Below are 24,874 nucleotides of genomic sequence, written 5' to 3' on the forward strand. Positions count from 1 at the left end.
TGGCCGGAGGAGAGAAACGTGAAGGACATAGAAGTCACGTGGCGACCACTAGTCCAAGGAACTAACAGACCATGTGAATCGTCAGCCTCCAAGACTCTGAGACCAGAAGGACTAGATGGTGCCCACAACACCCACTACCAACTGCTCTGAGAGGGACCACCTCAAAAGTTCCTGGATAGCGAGAAGAAAAATACGAAACTAAAAACCCTTAAAATCATAAAAATAAACAACAGTGTTACTGGCCAGATAGAGACTAGTGAAACCCCTAAGGCTTTGCCCTTGAGTCGCCCTTCTGGTCTAGACTTGAACTCATCCCCATTGTTCAATTTTCATCCAAACAACCGGCAGGTCTATAAGGAAAGCAACAACACTAGGGAAGTGTGCACAACCTAGAATCATCCTCCAGTTGAGATCAAAATGGCAGCATCTACCCAAGGACAGAGGTCGGAAGCTTAGGGGAAGGAGAAGGTATGGAAACAGGAAACACAGGGAGGACAGATTTACAGTGAGGAGATGGAAATCGATGAGATAAAAATCAAGTGTGTGTGAGGTTGAATGGAAAACTGCTCTGTACACCTTCCGAAGAAGCTGCCATACCAACCCTCGAAGGCCCAGCTCGGCTGTGACATCCATGGGAAGGCCGAGTGTGGGGAGGGCCTTGACAGCAAGTGGCAGGGGTGCTGGTTGTCAGGGTTGTGGTGATGATGGGTGTTTGACAGGAGCAAGCAGGCTCTACCACATTCGGATGCTCCCAGAACACATGAGGCAGAGCCAGGGTGTGCCCTTCACCTGGAGTAGCCAGCCAAAGACAAGGGAGGAGGGGGTGGGTATACCCAGTAAGCAAGGTAACCGCCGGCTTATTTGTGCTTTCTCACTAACTAATCTGTAGCGACCAATTTCTCATGAATGTCCCTTAACACACAAAGGATGAGACCCATGTACAATGTTGTTCACTCGTTGTAGACTAGTGAGTAAGCACAAGGAAACCTCTGCTTCTCGTGCTTAGTGGCTACTCTGGGCCTGCCAAGGAAGATACACTTGAAGAGGCTTTGATTCTGAAGGAAGGCGCAGTGTGGTTGTGAGAGCGGGCTTCCAGCCAGACTAGCAGCAGAATCCGTGATGTGGTGGGGGAAGTGTGAAATTGTCCACTACAGCAAGCCATGCTTACGGCGCTGAGTGGATGCTCTGATCCTGCTCAAAGAGCTGCCTCCGAGAGGTGGCAGACCTGACCACAGAAAGTAGGCCAGGGAAGGGCTCTCCGCAGTCACATCACCTGCGGGGGAAGCAAATGACCAGGCCTCACTTCAAAACAGCTGGAATAGAAACCCCTGCAATGCAGGCCCAGTAACGCTGAGGTCTGTCTCTAATAAGGTGTCAGGTGCCCGGCCTCCTTCCCAGTAGAATCCCCTGAGGAAGCAGAGTCTTGCCCAGATTGATTGAATCCGAAGCTTTGCTACTAAAATCCCCACGTAATACCAAAGGGTTGCACATATTCAAGCCACTGATCGTATCCGGGCTTCTCTTTGCAGATAGACACCCAAGACTCAGGAATGGCAAAAACACTGATCGAGATGGAATAGCGACACCTGGTCAGCCCCTACGCCTTTGAGCCCGAAGCCCAGGGATTTTTGATGGAGCACCAAGTTCTGTGCGTGGGGAGTTTTCAGATTTCTTCAACGGGACGGGGCCCGTGTCCCAAACACATGCAGAACAAGGCAGGGACGTCCATCTGAAATGAGAACAACAACGCAAACAATGCGAGACCCCACTGATGCAGAGGTAGAAAGCTTAATGGACCACGGAAAGGCTCTGAGGACCGACAGCAAGCACCCCGGGGCATCTCCAAAGGGCTGGTGCTGGTGGCTAGTTTAGACAGATTGACCTCATCCTCTTGTCTCTACCTGAAATTGGCCCCCAATTTTGATTTCATGGCATTTGCCAACGATACGGATGGGGGACTTGAGTGAACTGTGGGCAGACAGGGCATGGGCTGCCTCTGAACCAAGAAAGGCTATGAATACTCTGTGGGGGAGGGGGAGGGGGTGGGGTGGGGGCTGGTTAATGAGAGACAGCTGTGGGAGCTTAGACGTTTACGATAACCATGGCTTGGGGGGTGGGAAGGGAGAGAAAATGAGGCAATATCATGACTTTTTGGAAAATGACTTTACACTCCCATGTAAAAAGGAATAAAAATTAGCTCCTCTCCCTCCGTCTCCTTTTCCACAGCATATGTGAAAAGTGGATATTTGGATGAGCTCATGTCTAGTCAGAAAGGGCCCCCCCCTCAAGCATGTAGCAAATGTTTATTACTTTAACTTAAACTAGGTTCACACATGACTTCATAGTGGGAAAGGGCTCTCAAGAAACGACCCGGGCTAATCACTAATATTAGTACCGTATAGACTCGTACAAGCCAACCCGAACATCCGCAAGGCACCTCATTTTACCACAAAATGTGCACTAAAAAGGTGCTGAAAAGACTCAGCATCTACTCGAGTATATTCTGTAATACAGCAGAGAATTTGCCATCTGAGCAGAGACACCGATCGGGGGAGGCAGTGCCTATAGAAATCATTCAGAGCCTCAGCCCCTGGTCATGCACACAGATAGGCCAGGCAATTGGGAAACACACGTTTAAGAAAGGTCACCTGTGAGTTTCCCCCGCTACCTGGTACAATTTTGCACTACCTCTCTTAAAATGATTGAATTAAGGAATGGTGTTTAAAACATAGGTCTCAGACTAAAGTCTAAGCACCAAAATGCTAGTGCCAGCTAGTCACTGACTACCGCTGCATCCTGGGTTTGTTTGTTTGTTTGCTTGTTTGTTTGTTTGTTTCCTACCACAACCCTGTGACCAATCTGCGTAAGGCTTCCTACTAGTCAGGGAACAGTCAACCCAGGTGACTAGCATCCTTGCTTCACAGGCCCTTACCATCAAGGAGCTGTAAGAACCTCACACCTAAAGTTGCCAAGAGGTGCCGGAGGGGCTAAGCCTAGGCTGTGGGGAGGGCAGGCTTCCCACCAGACAGCTGGCTGCCTGGCTGGGCTGTCTCAGCTTCTGAGGCTTGGCTTTCTGGGGGGTTCCAGACGTTCTGTGTTGCCTTCCAATCAGATGATAAACTTGTGGTGAGCAAGCACCTATTCATACCTTGCCTAGATAGTGGTGGGCAGAGGCCATCCAAAAATACATCTCTCATGAGTACCGAGTAGAAAGAACTGCCCAGAGAAGCCCCAGAACAAACACTGTAGAGAGCTTAGTGAGGGGGAGAGGCAGCAAAACTAATGTTTATTTTTATCAAGGATTTATATATAAAGAAGACAGAATAAGGTACCCCCCAGCCATGTGCCAAGTAACTCAAATTGATCTTGCTTTAATTCTAACCTCTCTCCACTGTATTATTTTGAAGCAAATATCAGACATGCTATTTTAATCCATAAATATTCCACTATGTATCCCTCAATACAGAAATTCTTTTAAAAATCTTTATAATGCCTAAATATAAAATTGGCACTTTCTGATATCCAGTGCTCAAATTTCTATCATGACATGTTAGTTTATGGTTTACATTAGGATCCATAAGATCCACGAATGGCAATAAGGTCTCACAGAATTTTTAATTAATACTTTTCTTCCACCTCTCTTCCTTTTCTCTCTTGAAATTTATGTGTGATGTGTGCCTCTCTCATAGCGAGCAGATAAAATGGTTATTGCAGAGGCACGATCATTGACTTGACCGTGGCCATCGTCAAGAGCTGATAGGCCAAGAGGTGACAGGTATTTCCTCCTGAAAACACTTAGTGTTTGCTTGTGCCTCCTTTCTCTTATATCAGAAGTCCTGGATGCTCAATTTCCAGATGCATTAATTCATTGTCGTGAGGCACTGACTCATATCACTGTGTGCAACCGAAGGAAACACTGCCCTGTCCTTTGCCACGCTCACACCTGTGATGTTTGAGCCCGTTCTTATAGCCACTGTGTCACCGTTCTTATAGCCACCTTGAGGACCTTCCTCCACTCACTGGCCTTCCAACTTACCAAGCAGAATGTCTTTCTTCCGGGACTGGTCCTTCCTGATAAGATGTACAAAGTATGTAAGACCAAGTCTCACTACCCTCAATTCTAAAGAACATTCTGGTTGTATCTCTTCCAAAATAGATTTGGTTGTTTTTTTTATTTTTCCTTCTGGCAATCCAGGATAATTTCCATCTTCTTCACCGACACAAGATGCAAATGCATCCATTCCTCGGAGGTCTTCCTTGACCATCGCCCAGCTCTCACACAGCGGATGGGACAATTGAACATGTCAGGGGTCGCGCCAGGGGTGCCTTGGTTCTCAGAGTGACAGCTTTCCTCTTGAACACTTGAAAGAGGTTCTGTTTTGTTTTTCTTTTTGCAGCTGTTTTATTTCCTGATTCATTCATTAAAGCTACAAAACATCTGAATCCACCTTGGAGTTGGTGTGGAGTTAGAGTCTCCTTCTCACCTGTGCTCCAATTGAATGAAAGTAACATCCTGATCAGTCATCCTGTCCCTTCTTTAAGCAGACAACCACCACAAAGCCAGACTCAATGCCATCAAGAGGGTTCTGATTGATAGCGGCCCTGGTGGCATAGTGGTTCCACGTTGGGCTGCTGACCCAGAGGTCGGCAGTTCAAAAGCACCAGCCAGTTTTGAGGGAGCAAGACAAGGCTTTCTACTCTCATAAAGAGTTACAGTCTCAGAAACCCTCAGTGGCAGATCGAGTCTGTCTTGCTGAGTCGCTAGGAGTTAGAATTCTTTAACCAGTCAGTGGAAATCCTTCACCTTGCTTCCAAGTTGATTGGCATTGGTCCTAGTAGTACTGGCAGCTTCCTTGCTCCGTGTGTGATAAGCTGCCCTCCATTCTGGTCCTTTAGTTAATGCTCAGTCACATCGACTCCATGGCAGGGATTCTGAGGTGTTTTCTTTGTTTGGTTTGTTTGTTTTGCTACTGTTTAGTATGTTAGGCTCTGTTCCCATTATTTGAAATAAAGAATCTAGATTTATAAGTCCTGTTTGTAAATTCCTAACTTCTCATGTCACGGAGGAGAAATATAAGTAAACTGACAATTAGCAGCCCGTGTCGTCCGTCTCTGCTAGGCTAGAGACAGTATAGAATGCAGTGCACGCTTTTTTTCATGTCAGTCTTTTTTCCGTTTATTGAGTTATTTATTTGTGTAATCATTTTATTTAGGGGCTCGTACAATTCTTACAACAATCCATACATTGTGTCAAGCACATTTGTACATTTGTTACCATTATCATTTTCAAAACATTTTCTTTCTACTTGAGCTCTTGATATCAGCTCATTATTCCCTTCTCTCCCCCCTCCCTCCCTCCCTCCCTCCCAAACCCTTGATTATTCATAAATTGTTACTTTTTCATGTCTTACACTGACCGATGTCTCCCTTCGCCCACTTTTCTGTTGTCCGCCCCGCTGGGAGAGGGTTATATGTAGATCACTGTGATCGGTTTCCATTTTTATTTTATATATCTCCTATTGCAGACTAACATCCAGTCATCTCTCAAAATATCCCTTAGTTCCTTTGGGTATGTTAAGACCACAGTCTCAATGCTAATGGATGCTTTGAGCTAATAGACTGATCGCTGATTTCTATATAAACTTCATGGGGGAATGCCATTATCTTTTAATTCCATGTTTCCAAGAACTTTTTGAAGCCCCTCATAGGTGTGTTTATGAAGATAAAATGCACCATGGTTTCTGTCTGGCGTTCCCAATTCAGCTCATAGGGCAGAGTTCACACCTCAACGTCTCTTACATGTTTATATTCTTTTTCCCGCACACCAAGAATCTTCATTCTGAAGAATCCCGGAAATAGCAGAATTCAAGCCCCTTCCCCTGTGTCTCTGCACATGCACACACCTGCCTCAGAATCACACCGTCACCACCACTCTGAGGCCCTGTGTTATTTCACTCATAAGATCTGCCCAAAGCTGGTTCCACTGAGTCTCAGACGCTGGCCGCTCGCTCGCTCTCGCTCCTCCTGCTCCTTCTCCTCTGTTGGGTGTGCTGTTCTCTGCAAGGTCTCGCAGAACCCCTTACCGTCATGAGCTCAGTGAGAGCTGCAGTGGCCAAGATCACATCCACTGCCCTCTTGAAGCTACAGAGTGATACGTGCAATGTGAAATCAAGTACGGGGCTTCAACAAGTTCATGAACCAATGGACTTCAAAAAGAGTAAAAATTTCCCACAAACATTTTAGAGTCGAGTGTGTGTGTGTGTGTGTGTGTGTGTGTGTGTGTGTGTAGTCGATGCAAAACAATATCACATATTGTTGGGGAATATTTATCATGCCTGTGCGTGAGAAACACCAAATTCAGTCTTCAGCCAAGGGGAGGCTGGGAGGGGCAGGCGGGGTCTGGGCAGTTGGAGTTGCAGGAGCAACCAGGCGCCTCAAGTATCTTAGTATTTTTTTCCCTTGAAAATATGAAACACGTCTGGAAAATGTCATGATTTAGTACTGTCGTCTCCCCTTGTTATTGTGTTTGAAATATTTGCTATGGCAAAACACAGCCAGCTGCCATTCAGACCTAACCTCTCTGGTCATCCGGAGTGTCCTCTGTGGGAGGGGCAAAAGCTATAACAGACTTGTTGCCACCGAATTTCACAACAGATATCAAAACAAGGTTGGCAGGTACTCTTTTTCACGGTTTCTTCCTATTTACCTGAAATATCTGCTTGAGGGAGAAAAGGGCCCTTCTTAAATCTCGTCCGCTGGAGTTGTACAGCTTTTCTGAAATAAAGCAAACAACACGCAGGATTAGTCGATAGAATCAGTGGGTGCTAGAAACAGAGTGAAGGTGAAGGTGATGAGGTGGTACCCATTTTGTTCACCCTCCGGACCTCACCAGCAGCAGTATCAAGGATGTTTCCGACGGTGCTCTGGGCGTCACGAGCCGATGAGTGAATAGAGAGAACAGTGGCCAGATCTGCATGCTCAGTGTCACCTCCCTGCTCTCCAGATTACCTCTTCCCCACATTTGCCCCTCGATGACTGATTAAACCCAGAATATCAACGCAGGCAAAATAAAACTCAAGGAGGCCTAGGGGTGCCTGGGGTTACACAAGGAGCTGCTAACCACATGTCAGGGGTTCTAATCTACCAGTTGTTCTGAGGGGGAAAGAAGTGGCTATCTATTCCCAAGTCCATAATCGATATTCATAGAAAGCAGTCAAACTATGCGCTGTATTGCGTAAATCTGCTACACACGGCCTCTACAAGGGTTGGAAAGCAAGCTGAAGGACTAAGGTGCCCCTGACCCAGGCCTCGGTATTTCAATTGCATCCTATGCAGGTGAAAGTTCGCTAGTGCGTAAAGAAGACCAAGGAAAATCCATGCGTTTAGCTATGGCGTTGGCAAAGAATACTGAAAATACCACAGGCTGCCGAAAGAACCAACAGAAGTGTCTTGGAAGAAGTCCAACCAGAAGGCTCCTTACAGACAAGGAGGAGGAAAGCTCATCTCACCTACTTTGGACACGTTATCAGGAGAGACCAGTGCCCGGAGACGGGCATCATGCTTGGTAAAGGGTGGGGGGGGAAGCCTTCAACAAGATGGGTTGACACCGTGGCTGCAACAATGGGCTCAAACATAAGAACAATCATGAGGATGGCACAGGATAGGGCAGTGTTTTGTTCTGTTGGCCATAAGGTGACTAGAGTCAGAATCGACTCCTGTCTCAGAACCCCAAAGGGTAGCTGTTTGGCTCTGTCTTACCAGCGGTCACTATGCGTTGGAGGGGACTTGTGGGCAATTAGTTAGCGGATTTTCGGTTTAAAGCAAAGCTGATCCTTCCATCACAATTATGGCTCCTGCCTTGTCTGTTAAGTCCGGGAAATGCTGGGACCACACAGTGGGCTGCTAACTGATAGATCAATGGTTCAAACCTACCTACCAGCTACCACACAATAGGAGAAAGATGAGACTATTTTTGCAGGCCTAAAAATTCCATTTCTGAGGACCCACTCAAGGGAAGCGGATTTTGGTTTTGTTGATGGATCCTTGTCTTCCAGGACAAGGAACACGGTTTTACCAGGCCATCGGGTTTTCTGTGTCTGGGTGCAGAAACCTGCTGGTGCCTCCATTGTGCTGGGGCTGAGTGTGGTCTCCGCACTCCTGTTGAGACTCGGGCCACCTTTGATAACACCACTGCTCACTCAGGCGCTTGAACAACACATCTGAGTCACAGCAGTGACGACAACCACTGGTGTCAGCCTTGGTGAATAAGACTCGAGCTCAACCCAGACCCTGCCCTCCAGAGGCCCCGCACAGGAGAGGCCAGGGAGCACTTAGCAATCTCTGGTTAGCCAGGGGGGTGGCACTGCCAGGTGCAGACAGCCCACGTGGTGACGGGAACGTTCCAGCTCTCCTGAGACGGGCAGGGCACTGGGAGTGGGGAGGCTGCTACTTTCCCAGAACCGATTTTGGGCTCTGATTCAGGGAACCCAGGTGCCTAGGGTGGGATTCCTGGCATGGGGAGTCAGTTCTCTCCAATATACGAGGGGGCTTTAAACAATTGTGGAAGCATCCCAGTATCTTTTCATTCCGTTTCCATAAACTTCCTGAAGCCTCTGATAGATCACTCAATCCACAGTTACTGAGGCCTGCCAGGCACTGTCTTAGACACTCAGAGTACAACAACGAGTGGTGGAATGAGGGCGAGCACAGACAGGGCCACCAGACTGCCTGAGCTCTAACCCCGGGACAAGCTGTGTGACCGTGGACAGCACGCTTTGCCTCGTTAAGCAAAACAGCAACCGACGTTAAACATGAGAACAGATGGACTGAGAAGGCAGCAATGGTATTCCATCGACCTCTGACATGATGGACTGGAACTCAATGTTTATCTATGTAGGTAAAATATTTAAGTGGAATGAGAAAGCTCCACGCATTGTCCCGAGGGTGGCTGGCCACGGCCGGCTTCAATGCCAACTGACAGGTGAGTGACATGGCCTTGAGTAGAAGGGCAGTGACCAGAGGGACTTAGAAAAACGTCGCTGCTGTCACACCCAGAGACAAGCCCGTGTCCCTGGGTGAACACTTCTTCCAGCTCCCACCACGAAGCCCTCACAGTTTTCAAATCCTGAAGAAACAGACTATATTTTTTGCCAGTACTATTTCTAGCACTTAACAACAACAAATAAAAAGTAAAAGTAACAAGAATAAAGCTCTCAGATGAAAGCTTGGGGTTGCGTAGACACTGGAGATGAGGACCAGAGTCATCTTGCTCATGTAAAACATTGTTAAGGTTTTCCTACCTATATTCAAAAGAATCCATTTAAAAAATCAAGACAGCATTTTAAAAGGAAACTGTTTTAGTGAGAATGATTACTGTGAGGTGTGGAACCTCCTTACAGTAAACAATTTGGCCTTTGATCCTACTTCCTGAGCATCAGTCCACACGCTGAGGAAGCTCAGTGGACCTGAAGTGGTCTCTGGGAAGCTGACATTGGCTAAGCCCCTGAGGGCCTGGTGATAATCTATCATGGTCATGGGATGAGATCAACAAGGTGCTGGGAAAATGGAGCCTCTGGGGAACATCCTCTGTTCTGATTTCTAAATATTACTGGTTCCTCTTTTAGCTCTTTTAGGGTCAGACAGCACATTTTGTGTTTTTTTAAAATAATTTTATTGGGGGCTCATGCAACTCTTATCACAATCCACACATACACCCATTGTGTCAAGCACATGTGTACATTTGTTGCCCTCATCATTCTCAAAGCATTTGCTTTCTACTTGAGCCCTTGGTATTTTCCCTCCCTTCCTGCGGCCCTCCCTCAAGAACCCTTGATAATTTATAAATTATTATTTTGTCATGTCTTACACTTTCCAACATCTCCCTTCACCACTTTTCTCTTGTCCATCCCCCAGGGAGGAGGTTATATGTAGATCCTTATAATCGGTTTCCCCTTTCTACCCCACCTTCCCTCCACCCTCCCGGTATCACCACTCTCACCACTGGTCCTGAAGGGATCATCTGTCCTGGATTCCCTGTGTTTCCAGTTCCTATCTTTAGCACTGTACATCCTCTGGTCTAGCCAGATTTGTAAGGTAGAATTTGCTTGTTTTTAAAAAGGTTTTCTTGTGAGTTGGCTGAAGGTTTATAGAGCCCGTCAGTTCTCCACTCTGCAATGCACACACATCTCAACAATTTCTACACATCTTGTTGCATCTTACGGGTTGCGATCCCCACAATGAAACATCATTTATTTGGCATGACATCAATTCTTTCCAATGCATTCCAATTTATTTTACGACCAGAATGTGGGTTTATCTTGGTGAATGGCTTATGGACGTTTGAAGAGAATGTGCATCCGCTGATGCGAACTGTTCTAAAAGCATCCGTCAGATCAGGATGGATGATAGTGGGGGTTTTAGTATATTGCACCTTTCACTGCGTGATATCTACTTGTCCTTTCGAGTCCTGACAGTTGGTGCCGGAGCCTCCACCTCCACGGGTGGGTCTGTCTATTAGTTCCCCTTTGGGTTCTGGCTGGTTTTGCTCTAGCTACTTTGAAGTTCTGTTGATGTTTACATGTACCTTTGACATTGCCTGGCTTTGTGGTGAGGCGGTCCTTCATCACCTTGTAAGGTCTCTCTCCCCAAGGCAATGAAGTATAGGGGTCAGAACTGGCTTGATGGTAACTAACAATAACTAGGACCAGAGGCCTAATAGTTGTCTGCAAAGGGATTCCACACCTCACAGCAATCAACCTCAGCTACAGTCGGCTTTGCGAACAGAAACCTAGCCACGTTGGGTTGGTGGGTGTCTGGTGTGCCTTCTTCTGACCCTTTCTTATGTTCAAATTACTATCTATGGTTTTTACAGTTAATGTGATGTCGCCATGAGTCGGAATCAACTCGACGGCAGTGAGTTTCACTGTACAAAGCATGGAGTTGTAGCCAATCGGACAACCTCTGTCTCCTAATTGATGTTCAGTCACTCTCCTTTTAAGCTCAGAGACATCACACTTTACCCCTCGGTGGCATCAGAACAGAGAGAAGACCAGGGAGGCTCGGCAGTGGCTTCCCATCCTTTGAGAGCAAAAGCCAAGGCCTACTATGGTGGTGCCAAGTTCTCTCCTTCCTACTCCTGGAAAATGCCTTCTAGTTAAAACAAATGGGAAGTTCTCCTTGAGGAGTTCCATTCCCATTGTCCTGTATCACCTATTCCAGACAGAGTTGCTAATAAAACAGTGCTTTTCCTAGATAATAAGTCTTTTGCTCCTGAAAGACAATTTTATCCTGCAGGGTGAGATTCACAAACGGTAAAGGGTGTTGTTTAATACTAAAGCTCAAAACATCAGCTGACCGATACACTAAGGGCATTCCATATTTTGGCTGTAATGACAGTCAACACACTTTGATTCTTGACCCCGAACATGGTAAAGCGCCTGGCACAATCCATAGCAGAAATCCTATCATCTGCCAAACGGAAAGTCATACCTCCCTTTACTCTTCCTAGAAATCAAGGACCATATATACTCGAGTATAAACCAACCCGAGTATCAGCCGAGGCACCCAATTTTACCACAAAACCTTCATTAAAAATGTGCTGAAAAACTCAGCTTATACTTGAGTATGTACGGTAAGTGAGGTTTCATTTTCATGAGTAAAGATAGCCTCCTCTCCCAAATACCACACATCTTTGCTTTTCCTGGGCCAGCAATATTCTAACAAATGTCATCCCGCGTGTTTGATATAAAAATGACCAAATATTTATTCAAAGTGAAAACCCTCATTTACTTGCACGCCTCAATTCTGACTCTTGGCAGCCCCACGGGGCAGAATAGAACTGCCCCATAGGGTTTCCGGGGCTGTAAATCTTTACAAAAGCAGACTGCCTCATATTTCTCCTCCAGAGTGGCCGGTGGGTTCGAACCACCGACCTTCCAGCGAGCAGCCCCATACTGATGCCACTGAACCAGACCACGGCTGCTCAGCAAGTTTTAAAGCACGAAGTTTTGCAAAAACCAACTCAAAAGGATATTTGCTCTCTCACAAAAACCAACACCATCAATCAAAATGAAATCATGGTGCTTAATTAAAACTCAAATGATCTTCTATTTTTTAATAAGAGTGGTACCAAAAAGCCTCCATTCCCAATCTGACTTGCTCTGCTGTTTCCTAACCCACATTTTACAAGATAAAGCACAGTTGGCCTAGGGACCTAGGGAGAGTCAGGGACATTTATCAATAGCGTATGCATAAGCCAAAAACAAAACGGACCGCTATCGAGTTTATTCCAACTCACAGAGCCCCTGTAGGACAGCGTAGAGCTGCTCCTGGGGGCTTCTGAGATAACTCTTTGTACGAATAGAAAGGCCCATCTTTCTCCCTCTGACTGGCTGGTGGATTCAAACTGCTGACCCTGCAGTTAGCAGCCCAATGTATAGTCCACTATACCACCAGGGCTCATGGGACAATTCTATTATCTTTTCCCCCTTCCATTTTTAGGTTATCATTTATTTATTTACACTACCATGGAACCACTAACAGAAAATGTGTTTGAGATTGTCCTCTTTTAGTTACCTATGATCAGAAACCAATGGAAACTAAAATGACTAAATACTGGGTTGAGATCATGCAGAGATGCTACCTAGCCAACACTTTCATGATCTGAAACGATGAAAACCTGGAGACAGCTTATCATCTGACAGCCCTGACACATTACAATGGTACTTCGAGTATTTCGTGGTTTATTTTTTAATTTCAAAATATTAATACTACTCTGAATTATTTTCATTTAAGCCTAAGAATAAATGCCCACAATTCAGAGAACAATTCTAGGAATATACAGTTCATCTTAGATTTACTTTCCCACTTATTTTAGGTAATGAACCTATAGCTTAGTGTGTGTGTGTATTCTATTTTGTTACGTGTGAAAAATCTGATTGCAGAATGCACATTCAAGAAATTCCTTAAGAATTCATTTAGAACATTTCTTAAGAGTTATATGTGATATGCAGTTGACTAGGTGGCGATGCTTTTTAAGTAAACCTTTTTCTTTTGGAGGTATTCTGTGCTTACATCAAAGCATGGCCATGAGTCCTAATAGAGGGCCTCCTGTATGTAAGAGGTGTGAAACGGCATTTCAGACACTGATATCAGAACCCGTAGCAGAACAACTTGACTTTCTATGAACCGTTACCATTTAATTCCACTTTTCCAAGAAGTTTCTGATGTCATCCCCCCACCTCCCCGTGATTTGTCATTTTATGAGAGGCACATTTTAGAAGATGCACCAGGAGCCATTTCACCACGTCAGATACCACATTCAATTCAACAGCTGTGGGCAGTTTGGGGGTGTAGCTGAAGAGGGGCCTGCACAGGCCAGAGGAGAAGCTCCTTCCCAAGATGCAGTTCAGTGACTTCTTGGCTGCACACCTATTGATGCCAAGGGAGGAGACACCCTGAAGTCAAGGCACTGGGTGTCCCATTTGCTGGGTGCCCAGGCCTCTTCACACTGTCAGCCTTGCCACGGCTCTCTAAGTTGGGAGGGTCCCACCTAGGCACAGTGCCCCAGCCTGCCAGCTTCCCAACAGGTGGCTTGACGTCACTCACGGATCCATTTCCTGTTGGCAGGCATGACAATAGGGCCATTGGAGCACTGCGCCTAGGGCTGGCCAGCAAGCCACAAGAGTCTGGGCTGGGCAAGACCCCTTGGAAGATGCAGCCTTAGTTCCAGTGACTGAAATAAGGCAAGCAGGTGGCGGGAGGGAGGGGCGATTATGCATCCATTATTTTTAGCCCAAGCTTGGCCAATAAATGAATGGATGAGTGCATTTATTCTCCTATCTGTTTCCAGTTAATCGGCCCTCGGTGTAACCATATGTGTTCGTGGCCTTTGAGTAAAAAGCCATTGGGGTCTGTATCCAGGGGGTGGGGGTGGGGGGAAGTACAAGGAGGAGCTCTACTGCGAATATTATTTGTTAAAATCTTTCTGACTACCTTCAACACCCCTTTCAATCCATGTTTCCTGAAATGTGTTCCTTGGAAAGATTCAGTTAATGCACTGCTCTCAAAACTCCCTTAGACTAGCAAAAGGTGGAGGACAAATGAATTGAAGGTCACTGGGGACCAGGCCTGCTTTGTTGTGCGGGGACCCCCGTGTGTGGTCCCCACATGCCAGTCCTACAAGACCAGCTAAAGAGGTGCCATGCCTCCTGCTCCGCCAAGAGAGCATGCTGCAAATTTGAGACTATGGGGAAGCAAGCCCAGAGCATCCCAAGGAACCCATGAGAAGATGAGAGCAGACTGGCCTGGGGACAGGCTGATGAGGGTGGGGAGGATGCCAATCACCTTTGGGAATTTCCAGGAAAGGGGAGAGTAAACTTCAGCCCCACAGAAACACTGCTGTGAGGGCGAATGATCACAGCATGCACCCATCCCTCTCACCAAGCCCATCAGCCACGCCCCTGCTGGGAACTTGGGCCAACACCCCAGAATTTTTCATGGGCAGCCATGACCCGTGGGCCTCTCATTTATCCAGTGCTTTGCTGTGTGACATTGGCTCTCAGAAGCATCAATCGGAGTGTTCCGGTGAAGTCGGACACAGACGGCCGGCAGACAATCAGTGGTCAGACGTGGACTGTGCCGTTTGTCCTAGCCGGAAGCATGCAGCTCGAGTCACTGTAAGCACTCAGTGAGTCCAAAGAATTCCAGCCCAGATTCTTCCCGTGGATTCAAACGTGCCACCCATTGCACTGGTGGCCAGGCCACACACCCCATTCCCCTGCCCCTGGTCCTCCTTCTCAGACATATCCTCAGTAGCCCTGCGATACATATGAAGGTTGTCAGGATAAGTGAAAACAGGTTAGCTTACAGCCTAGTGAGGGAGACAGACATACCCTGAAAACTGACAAGGCCCTGTGAGAAGGTCAATGACCATGCTAAGGGATCACAGGGGCAGGAGTAAGTCACCCTGAGAATGTGGGGTTGGAGAGCGGAGCAGCAGAGCAGTGATATTGAAGGCCAAGTGAGAACTCACCATGCTGAAATTCTCTGCATAAAAGGGACAGTGGAGGGAGAGAAGAGAGCAGGTGACCACCCCGTGCCACAGAGAGCAGCAGGGTGAGGCCACTCCAGAGTGCCCCCGCACATGCCAGCGCTAACAGTGGGAAGGGTCGTGGTGCCTTGCTATGGGGTTTCATCTGTATCCCTCACCAAGAGGATTGTAAACAGAAGGAATCTACAGAGACAGAGTTGTATCAAGTCCACGGCCGTCATGGCCAGCCAGAGCTGACGCATTGGAAGAGGGAGGTGGTTAGGAGCAGGAACTAGTGAAGAAGTCTCTGGTCTACTGTGGTCAGGGATGCTGCGCTTGTACCAGAAGAGCGGAGGTGGTGCGGAGGGAGGGTTCCCTTGAGAAAGGCTGAAGGGAGGAACCAATAGTGGATGGGGGGGTGAAGGGCTCTCCAACTTCCAGCTTGGCCACCTAGATGGGGAGGCCACTCCCTGAGAAATGAAACCGAGGCCCATAGACAATCTCTCCCAGCAAGCGCCACCATGCTCCCAATGGGATTGCTCCTAACACAAATGAACGATGTCCTCAATGCTCTCGCTGCCCGTGGAGGGTCAGAAGAGGCATCCCTCTGGGCTCTTCATGCCCAGCCAGGATCGGTGCTTCCCTACTTCTCCTTCCTCTTTCCAATCCCAGAATGTCAGGTTAGCTTTTTCTGGAGAAGTCCTCTCTACCTCCCCAAGCCTTTCTCTGTCAACACCGTGAACACTGTATTAGAACCTTGAGAACCCCATGGAGGACCCTCCCTATGAGTTGAAATCTAGTGGATGGCAGTGAGCTGGGGTGGCATTTGGTTTGATTTGGTTGGTTTGGTTTGGTTTGGGAGTGGTAAAACTTGCCACACCAGGCTGCAGTGACTTTTGTTGGCTCTGCTATCTAGTTCTTGAGTTGTTGCTTTTAAAATCCCTACAATCATCCATTATCAGTTTTTGTCATGGAGTCAATATTGGTCACATAGTCTCAATATGTAATGAATCTTGAAACTCTACCCCCTTACAAAACTATCAGGTTCCTTTGTGGGTTATATAACACCCCCCCCCAAGCCCCATTGCAACAAATGATGGACCATCGGATAAAGGTGACTATGAAGACTGGAAGGAACCCCAGAAGATTGCATACTATAGAGGTTCCCAATGCCCACAACATCTGGCTTGACTACAACCTAGTGAATCCTGAGAACATTCTAGCATCTTGTCTTTCCTTGCATAGGCCCAGCCCCCAAAGACAGGGTCCCACTCACAAAGACAATCTGAAAATCATATCCAAAGGCCGGCTCACCGGAAGTGAGAGGCCATGAGCTTGGAGCTTATGGAAGGCTCACTGTTCTTGATCACCTGTGCTGCATATAAGTGCCCTCAGGCCCGAGACTTGGCATTTCCTTCAGTCATCTTCCCATGCACATGTCTGTGACTTCCCCTAACAGAACCGCCTCTTCTCTGTGTGATCTTCCCTTCAGCCTTGACAGTGTTTGGCACATGGTTGATGCTTGGCAAACAAGGAGAGAGGTATAAATTCTACTGCCGAAGACCAGCGATCTGTTAATTTGCCTTTAAGAAGAGCAAGTTTTGTTTAAACAGGTTTGCAGCCTGCCCCCCGTCCCCAGAGAGAACTTGAAGAACCCCGAGGCCGGCAATGGGGAATCCTCCTCCTTTCTTCTTTGAAGTCACCACTGACCCCCTCATATGCTCCAAAGAGTAAGGAGACACAGGAGGAAGGATTCCGGTTTCACAAAGCTCACGGTTGATTAGTGATCAGAGAGAGAACAGCCCAGCAGAGGGGACGTTGTGCTCGGGAGGGGGACATAGGGAGGTGCCGGATATGGGGACCCACCAGAGTGACAGGCAGCCTGTAAGGAGCTGGTAAGTACCAAAACATACAAATTCACGGCCATCAAGTCAACTCTGACTCATAGTGACCCTATAAGACACGGCAGAACTGCCCCATGTGGGTCCCCAAGACTGTAAGTCTCTACGGCAGTAGCGAGCCTCATGGTTCTCCTGAAGAATGGCCAGCTGTTTCGAATGATGAGTCCAATGCGTAAAGCAGATGCCACCAGGGCTCCTGGTTCTGGACTAGCTCTTAAAAAGTCAGACTGGTTTTCCTTCTGAATTTAAGGGAGTTGATCAGATTTGGGGTTCCCATGTGTTTCCATCTACACCCATCTTTGCTCTTCCGAAATCGTTCATTCTCAGGTACAAAAGGCCTACAATCAGCTAGGGCCTCCCACTGAAGGAGTTGAGATTCTGATGAAGACACACTTTCCTTTTCTCCGGGTCAAAGACTGTTGGAGAGAGGAGCGTGCCCAGGGACCGTCCAGTGCTTCCCTCTGGTCTCCCTCTGGAGAGATGGCAAAGTGCTGCCTCTCAGAGGCAGGCCTATACACAGGCGCCAAGAAGGGTCAGCACCCCTCCACTGCCCCCTCTAAGAGGTTGCTGACCCCGGGTAATCAGATTATTAGCATCTGAAAGGCAGGAAAACACCAGGGCCCACGATGTGGAAAACAGGTGCTGAGGACAGTGTCCTTCAAGCACCATTCACTTTAGGAATTACTCCTCCCTCTCTGTCACCACCCCTGTCACCATGGGTGAATGGCCCTGCCACGGCCCTCCTGCCTTCTCCCAGGCCCTCTGGTCTCTCCCTCACTGGGGTACATTTCCTTCTTTTATTCTTTTTCCTTCTGGGGTGTGATCTAGAGAAACTTCAGACACTTGTTTTATTTATGGGCGTGTATGATTCCCATTCTTAATTTTTAGGTTAAAATGCTTACATTTGTAGACTTGTTCAAGACAACATACAAGTCTCTTCCTGGTTTATTTTTCCTTTTTATTAAAAGATCATTTTATTGGGGGCTCTTACAGCTCTTATAGCAATCTATACATCAATTGTGGCAAGCATATTTGTACATATGTTACCATCATTATTTTATAAACATTTGCTTTCTATTTGAGCCCTTGGTATCAGCTCCTCTTCCCCCCCTCCCCCAGCACCCTGGTGATCCCTTGATAAATTATAAATTATTATTTTCATAATTTACACTGATCACTCTCTCCCTTCCCCCAGTTTCTGTTGTTCTTCTCCTGGGGAGGGGGCGTTTATGCATCTGTCATTGCAATCAGTACCCCTTCCTCCCCTCCTCTCCTCACCTTCCCCCTATCCTCCTGCTAGCGTGACTCCCATTCCTGTTCCAGGATTCCATGTGTCATGAGCTCTTATCTGTATCTGTACACGTGCTCTGGTCTAGCCCACAGTGAAAGGCAGGACTGAGGTCACGATAGTGGGGGAGGGGGGTGAGAAAGCCTCAAGGAACCAGAGAAATGCTGTATGTTTCATCCGCGCTATACTGCACCCTGGTTGACTCATCCCTTCCTTGTGACCCTTCTGTGAGGGCATGTCGCACTGTCTACAGATGGGTCTGGGGTCTCTGCTACGACCCCCTTTGTTCTCAACAATATGGTTTTGATTGTTTGGGGCCTTCTGATGCCTGTTACTTGATTGACACCTCATGATCACACAGGCTGGTGTGCTTCTTCCATGTGAGCTTGTTGCTTCTCTACCAGATGGCCACTTGTTTAACTTCAAGCCTTTAAGATCCCAGATGCTATATCTTTTGATAGCTGGGCACCATCCGCTTTCTTCACCACATGTGCTTATGCACTCATTTTGTCTTCAAAGATCATGCCAGGAGGGTGAGCATCACAGAATGCCACGTTGTTAGAACAAAATGGTTTTGTGTTGAGGCAGGGCTTGAGCAGAGGCCCAAAGTCCATCCACTTCTTCAATGTATTGCCATATAAATATATGTACATAAGCCAATATCTCTATTTTTTATGAATTAATGTATTTACATATGTGCACACCTATGTTTGTACCTCTATCTATAACAGTGGTTCTTGACCTTCCTAATGCCACACACTTTAATACAGTTCCTCATGCTATGGTGACCCCCCCCAACCATAAAATTATTTTTATTGTGACTTTATAACTGTAATTTTGCTTTTATGAATCAGGCAACCCCTGTGAAAGGGTCGCTCAATCCCCAAAGGGGTTGCCACCCACCTATCGATAGTTTTGCTTCCTAGATATCTCTGTTTCCTTTTACCTTCCCCCTTTCCCACCATCACACTTGCCCTTCTTCTGCCTCTTAGTAATTCCTCTCGGCTACATTGCTGTTGCTTCAACACCCGCAGGATCTCTGTGCTGGTTTCTTTCTGACACAACAAAGAAGCCTGGAGGCTGGGTTGGTGTGGTCCCTGGAGGGTCTTCCTCCCGAGGCACCCACAGCACAATGGTAGTCAAGGCCTGCGGCTTGGCCTTTCCCATCGCCTCTGGAAGGGCACAGAGGGAAAAGGAGTGGGAGTGGATTCTTCAAGACGCAAGCCCATCTTCTCTGCCTCTTCTGGAAACATCCAGAGTCCCTGGTTGGGTTCACAGGGCCGGTTCCTCTCGGTTGGTTGGCAGGCACCACTCTTTCCTCGTCGGGGAGGAAGTCTAGGCCTTGGGTTCCCAAACTGATTTGGCCTACTACCCCCATTTCAGGGGGTGGAAATTGCTCAGCTCGCCCCTGGCCATTAGAAACCTTTGTGCTATATAGACCATCGTCCAGGATAAAGTGTAGGTATCTGCTTTTGCAGGCCCCACCCCCCACCTCCAGCTAGTTCCGGTGCCCCATAGAGGTCACCATAGGATGAGGAGGCCCATGAGCCAAGGCTAGAAACCACGTACGCACCCATCCGCTGCCAAGGACACACCACGGGAAATGCTCGATGCTCTCACCTGGCTCAGTCTCTACCCCGGACCCCATTCCCACCAGCCTCTGCCCCGCCCTCATCTGCCCACCTTTGCTGTGTGTTCCTCCCTTCCCCTCCTTTTCCCGTGCCTCGCCCTCCAGACTCCTAAGTGGAAGTCAGCCTTGCAAAAGGGACACCTCTCTCCTGCCTCAGCTTTCTGACCAGAAAAACAGTGTCGAAAATGCAGATTCAAACCTTCTGAGGGGCTGCGATGGCTCACAACACGAGGGGGAGGGTGCAGGGGGACAGCACCTGGCACATCTTAGGTGCTCAGAGAGACAACTTCCCTTGCCCTCTCCAGCCCCAAATGCTCCGGTGACACACCTTGAAGTGGTGTATCGCCCTGGTCACAGAGGCCTTTCCACGGGCCTGTACTGAGACGGAGGAGGCCCACCCACCATCTGACTGGTCACCTTAACTGTGTCTGAGGAGGAGGCTGGCCGGTGCTGGGGAGCCTCCTCCAGCACAATGACATCCTGGCAGAGAGGGCCTCTTCTTCCTGGGGTCAATGGCTCCTGACAGGGAAATGGTCATCGTCCCTGCTCCCAGCACTTTGAGAAAGAGAAGCATCTGTCTAATCCGTGCAGAGCAGATAAGGATCATTAGCTGGGGTCAAATGGGAACAATCTGGCATCAATCATGTCACCAAGCAGAGGCGGCCGAACTCAGTAGTCACCTGACCCACCACAGGGGGCCAGGGCTCCTCCTTGAAGCATTCTTCCAGATGGGGACAGTCATTAATCTCAAGGGAGCATTACGTAACACAGGCAAAACTAAACCAGAGGAGAGGCTGGGTTTGCAAACCATCTGCTTGGACTAGAGTTCATTCATTGACCAGTCCATGTGTTGGGGCTGGGGGGAGGCCAGGGGGACACACACATGAGAATATATCATTGCATTTTTACAACAAAGTACAACAAACCTGAACTATCTGTTTTGTCGTGTAACAAATCCATACCTAACCAAAGGGTCATTTGCATGGAGACAGCAAGTTGCCCATAGATGCTTGCTGACCTCGTACTCCTTTCTGTCTGTCTGTCCAGGATGTGTGGGTCCCGTGCTAAGGAAGTCTAAGCCAAGAGCCATGTCCTTTGGTGTCAAGCTGTCACAGTAAGAATGCAAACTTATACAGACAGAGCTCAGTAGTCCCTCTGTGCTAACCGCTAGGGAGCCCTAGTGGCGTAATGGATTACACATTTGGGCTGTTAGCCCCAAGATCAATCCTTCAAATCCATCCGTCGCTCCAGGGGTGAAAACCTCAGCTTTCTGCTCCTGTAAAGATTTACAGCCTCAAAAATCCACAGGGGCAATTCTAGTCTCCTATAGGGTGTCTCTGAGCCCAGAGAGACTCAACAGCAGCCAGGTGGTCACAGCCAGGTGAGTCTAACATTGGGAAACAACTTAGATGTAGGTCCAAACAGTTGGTGGACTTCTATTACAGAAAAAGGAAAATGCCAACTTAGGGTTCGATGCCTCCATGAAATCCCTAAGTCCTCATTTTACATAGACTCAATGTTTCCTAACGAGTCCCACCAAGTCACAGAGGGACAGAGGGACATTGTAAAGAGAGGGGAGGCTTGTGATGCTGAGCCACCTGCAAGCAGCTGCCCGAGAGGGAAGAACCATGAGAAGCATTGCAGCACTGCATCCAAGGACACCATGCAGTCTTCAGTTCGTGCCCTGAAAGGCATATTGGTTGTAAGCAAGTTCAGTGGGAAACTGCCTGCATGGATCGGGGCACAGGTGCTACCACCCGGGGTCTGCGGGTTCCCAAGGAAACCCCTGGGTTTTGGGGTCTGTGGCTCGGGGGTCTCACCATCACTCTGCCCCTGACTACCTGAGTGTCTTTTGGAAAGACCCTCCTTAGCTCTGGGTCTCATTCTTGTCATCTGGTGAACCCACTGTTCCACTAGAGCGGCTAGAAAGAAAAGTGGGGTCTCACCCAGTGAGAGCAGGAACCGGGGCCACTGGCACTCCCACACTGGGGTGGGATGGAATATGGAATTCACCATCACCATTTCTTATCAGAACATCCTTCTTATCAATCTGTCCTTCCATCCAGCCATTTTCCTTTGAGGGCCTTCCACCAGGAAAACGAACGCTTACATGCATCGAACAATTTCACGGAGATTGGTAGCAGCTTGATTCATAATGGCAAAAAGGAAAAAAGCGCAACACATTAACTGAAAACCGCATAAATGAGCACTGACTGGTGAATAACTAAGTAAATAGATGGTGGGCCTCCGGTACAGTGGACCACGAATCCACCATTAAAGCAAACCACTGACCTAAGCAACAACATGGATGAATTCCAAAGCCACTCTGCTGAGTGAGAGACACCAGATCATGAAGCGCACATGCTCTATGTGACTCCATTTACACGAAGTTTAACAAAAGACACATCTCGTCTATCGTGATAGAAAGCAGATCGGTGCTGGCCTGGCTTGGCGGTGGGGAGGGCTGACTGAGAAGGTACACAGAGGAACCTTCAGGAAAGCATTCTGTGTTGACCGCGACGATGTTTATTGCTGTCAAGTGTCATTAAACTGTAGTAATGGGTTTTGAGTGTGTGGGCTTATTGCATATACATTATTCCTCAATCAGGTAGACTCATAAAAAGGTGGGGAGGTGGGGGAGAGGTCTGATCCTACGTGGTCTGTAACCGAACTAGTTCTAACCCTCCCCAGGGTGAAAAGCCAGGGTGCGTGAGTTGGCAAGGGGTGATTGCAATAAACTTGCAAAGAAATAAAGTGCTGACTTGTGGTCCATCCCTGTCACCCATACCCACCAAAGGCCCCAATTCCACACACATTCCCAGCTCTACCAGCTGCCCCGGCCCCTGGCCTGAGGGAGATTGCTGTCACCTCCCCTTCCCAGGGCAACCTGTTACCAAGGGTAGAAATGCAAACCAGTGCGCAGGGGAGTGAGGGTGGCCACCCCAGGGTGTCCTGAGAACCTGGCCTTGCTGATAGTTGCAGATGCAGGTCTGGGGGGGGGGGGGTAGCGCGTAGCATTCATACTGGTAGAGGCGCTGTAGAGGAGGCTCCCATTGCCACCCCTGCTCTTCCTTGGTCTCTGTCCCTCCTCCACATGAGCTGAGGAACAGCCCTCAGTATCTCTGTGGCGGGACAGCAGGGCCCCAGACTGCCCCAGGGCCCCGAGAGGCTGGCGCGGTTTCCTGTGTCCACATGCGGCCTCAGCAAGGGGCCTGCACACGGAGACTCCCTCCACCACGTACTGCAGAAGAAGGTGTCATCCAAAGGAAGCCAGAATGCCCAAACACCTTTGCCCTGCAGTTTGGCTTTTGTGGTTTTCTTCCTGAGACTGAGACTGCCTCCCCCCTCATTGAGACCTAAGCCTACCAGACTTATAGCCTCCTTTCACCACCTACTGCCTGTATTTGGAGAAGTTTCCTCTAGAGAACAGAGTAGAACTGCCCCCTGGAGGTTCCTGAGGCTGCACATCTTTCTCCGTGGTGGATTCAAACTAGTGACCCTGCGATGAGCGGCCCAACACACAGCCTGCTTCACCCGCAGTTATGACTCGACTGGAGGGCAGTGAGGGAGAGAGTTTTAAACAGGACTTTGAGGTCAAGGAGACCCCTTGCATGTCTCAATGAATCAGCTAAGACTTTCCAGAGGAACTCCTCCCTGTCCGTCCTCCTAAGAGGACCTGCGGGGCACAGAGGGGCCAGGCACAGCCTACCACCAGGTGTAAAGCCAGGAACTTAGGCTACACATGTGTGTGACATCTGTCAGAGGAACGGGGTAAGTCAGAGAGCCCAAGAAATCAGCCCACACGGAAAGAGGGAAGGTGGCCAATAAGATGGGCCGTGCAGACTGGGAATAGCCACAGCGGAGCGGCCACTTGCCGGTGATTTGGTTTTCAATGATCCAGCACGGATAACTGATGCATGCGGGACTTGAACCTCCTCCCTCGGGGGTGCTTCTCCCCGCTCCACTGGGAACAGCAGGCGCTGGAGGAGCTCAGGAGGCGCAGCTTCTGATGCAATAGGTCTAAGGTGGCACCTGAGAGCAAGCCTACTGAACTCATAGGTGGGAGCTGTGTGGCTGGGGGCAGGTCTGAAGACCCCTGCCCTCGGGGCCCTTGTAGCACAGGCCTGCCCACCAGGGCAGCCGGTTAGAAATGGACAGGACCCACCCAGAAGCCCTCTCCAGCACCAGAGGAAAGTATGCTTCCAGCCAGGTAGATGATGTGCAAGAGATGTCACTGGCTGGAAAGACGATGTGACCACGTGGGCCCTTTCGCCACAGCTAAGTCAGGTCTTCAGCTGAAAACGGGGCAGAGTGACACGCCCGCCCTGCTCGGTGAAGACACTTCACCTGCCCTCACTCTGACGTGTTGTGCTAAAGAAAGGTGGCAGCCAGAGGGGTGTAGCACCCTTGACCACTCACCTTCCCATGGACAACATCCAGCCAACTGAGCATGGGTCCCCAAACTTCGGTTCACTGTCCCTTTTTCAGGAACAAAGGAAGAAAAATTTACTCAGCACCCAACCCCTGGCAATGAGATGTTTTCATACCATAACCCATAACCCAGGATAAAATGTAGTCAGGCGGGCTCAGGGGCTGCACCTGCTGGGAGAGGCTCCAGCCCCCTTCTTGCCTCTGACTCAAGCACCTCTTTCCGGGGATGAGTGGCCTGGCCCTGGACTGATTTTTTTTTTAACCACAGGTGAGTGATGCCCCACAGGGGCAGTTCTACGCTGTCCTATAGGGTCACCGTGAGTCAGAATCCACTTGATGGCAGGGAGGTTTTTTTGTTGGGGTTTTTTTTGGGGGGGGATGGGGTTGGTGTGAGGGAGAACCTTGGAATAATGTCAGTTCAGTTCAGACTCGCAAACCTTTACTAGAATTCATGGAGTGTGGATGGAGGAAAGGGTTTTTTAAAGGTGTAGCACGCTTGCCCCAGAGAGCTTATAAGCTCAGAGGGCGGCAATTGTCTCGACCGGAGTTAGAGCTCAGGTTGGAAACCCTGTGGGCAGCCTCTCCACAGCTCTCTC

The 24,874-nt window shown here is 48.6% G+C and overlaps 1 protein-coding gene across 8 annotated transcripts in view; it reads right to left on the reverse strand.

The window, feature by feature from the left end:
- Positions 1 to 24,874, reverse strand: part of FHOD3 (formin homology 2 domain containing 3) — a 475,205-nt gene that overhangs the window by 268,026 nt on the left and 182,305 nt on the right. For all 8 annotated transcript variants that reach the window (XM_075533135.1, XM_075533134.1, XM_075533133.1 and 5 more), the window contains exon 4: positions 6,707 to 6,774. In XM_075533135.1, the coding sequence (XP_075389250.1) occupies positions 6,707 to 6,774 (68 nt within the window). The remainder of the gene's footprint in view (positions 1 to 6,706; positions 6,775 to 24,874) is intronic.

This window comes from Tenrec ecaudatus, chromosome 15 (assembly GCF_050624435.1).
Source record: "Tenrec ecaudatus isolate mTenEca1 chromosome 15, mTenEca1.hap1, whole genome shotgun sequence".
NCBI classification, from domain to species: Eukaryota; Metazoa; Chordata; class Mammalia; order Afrosoricida; family Tenrecidae; genus Tenrec; species Tenrec ecaudatus.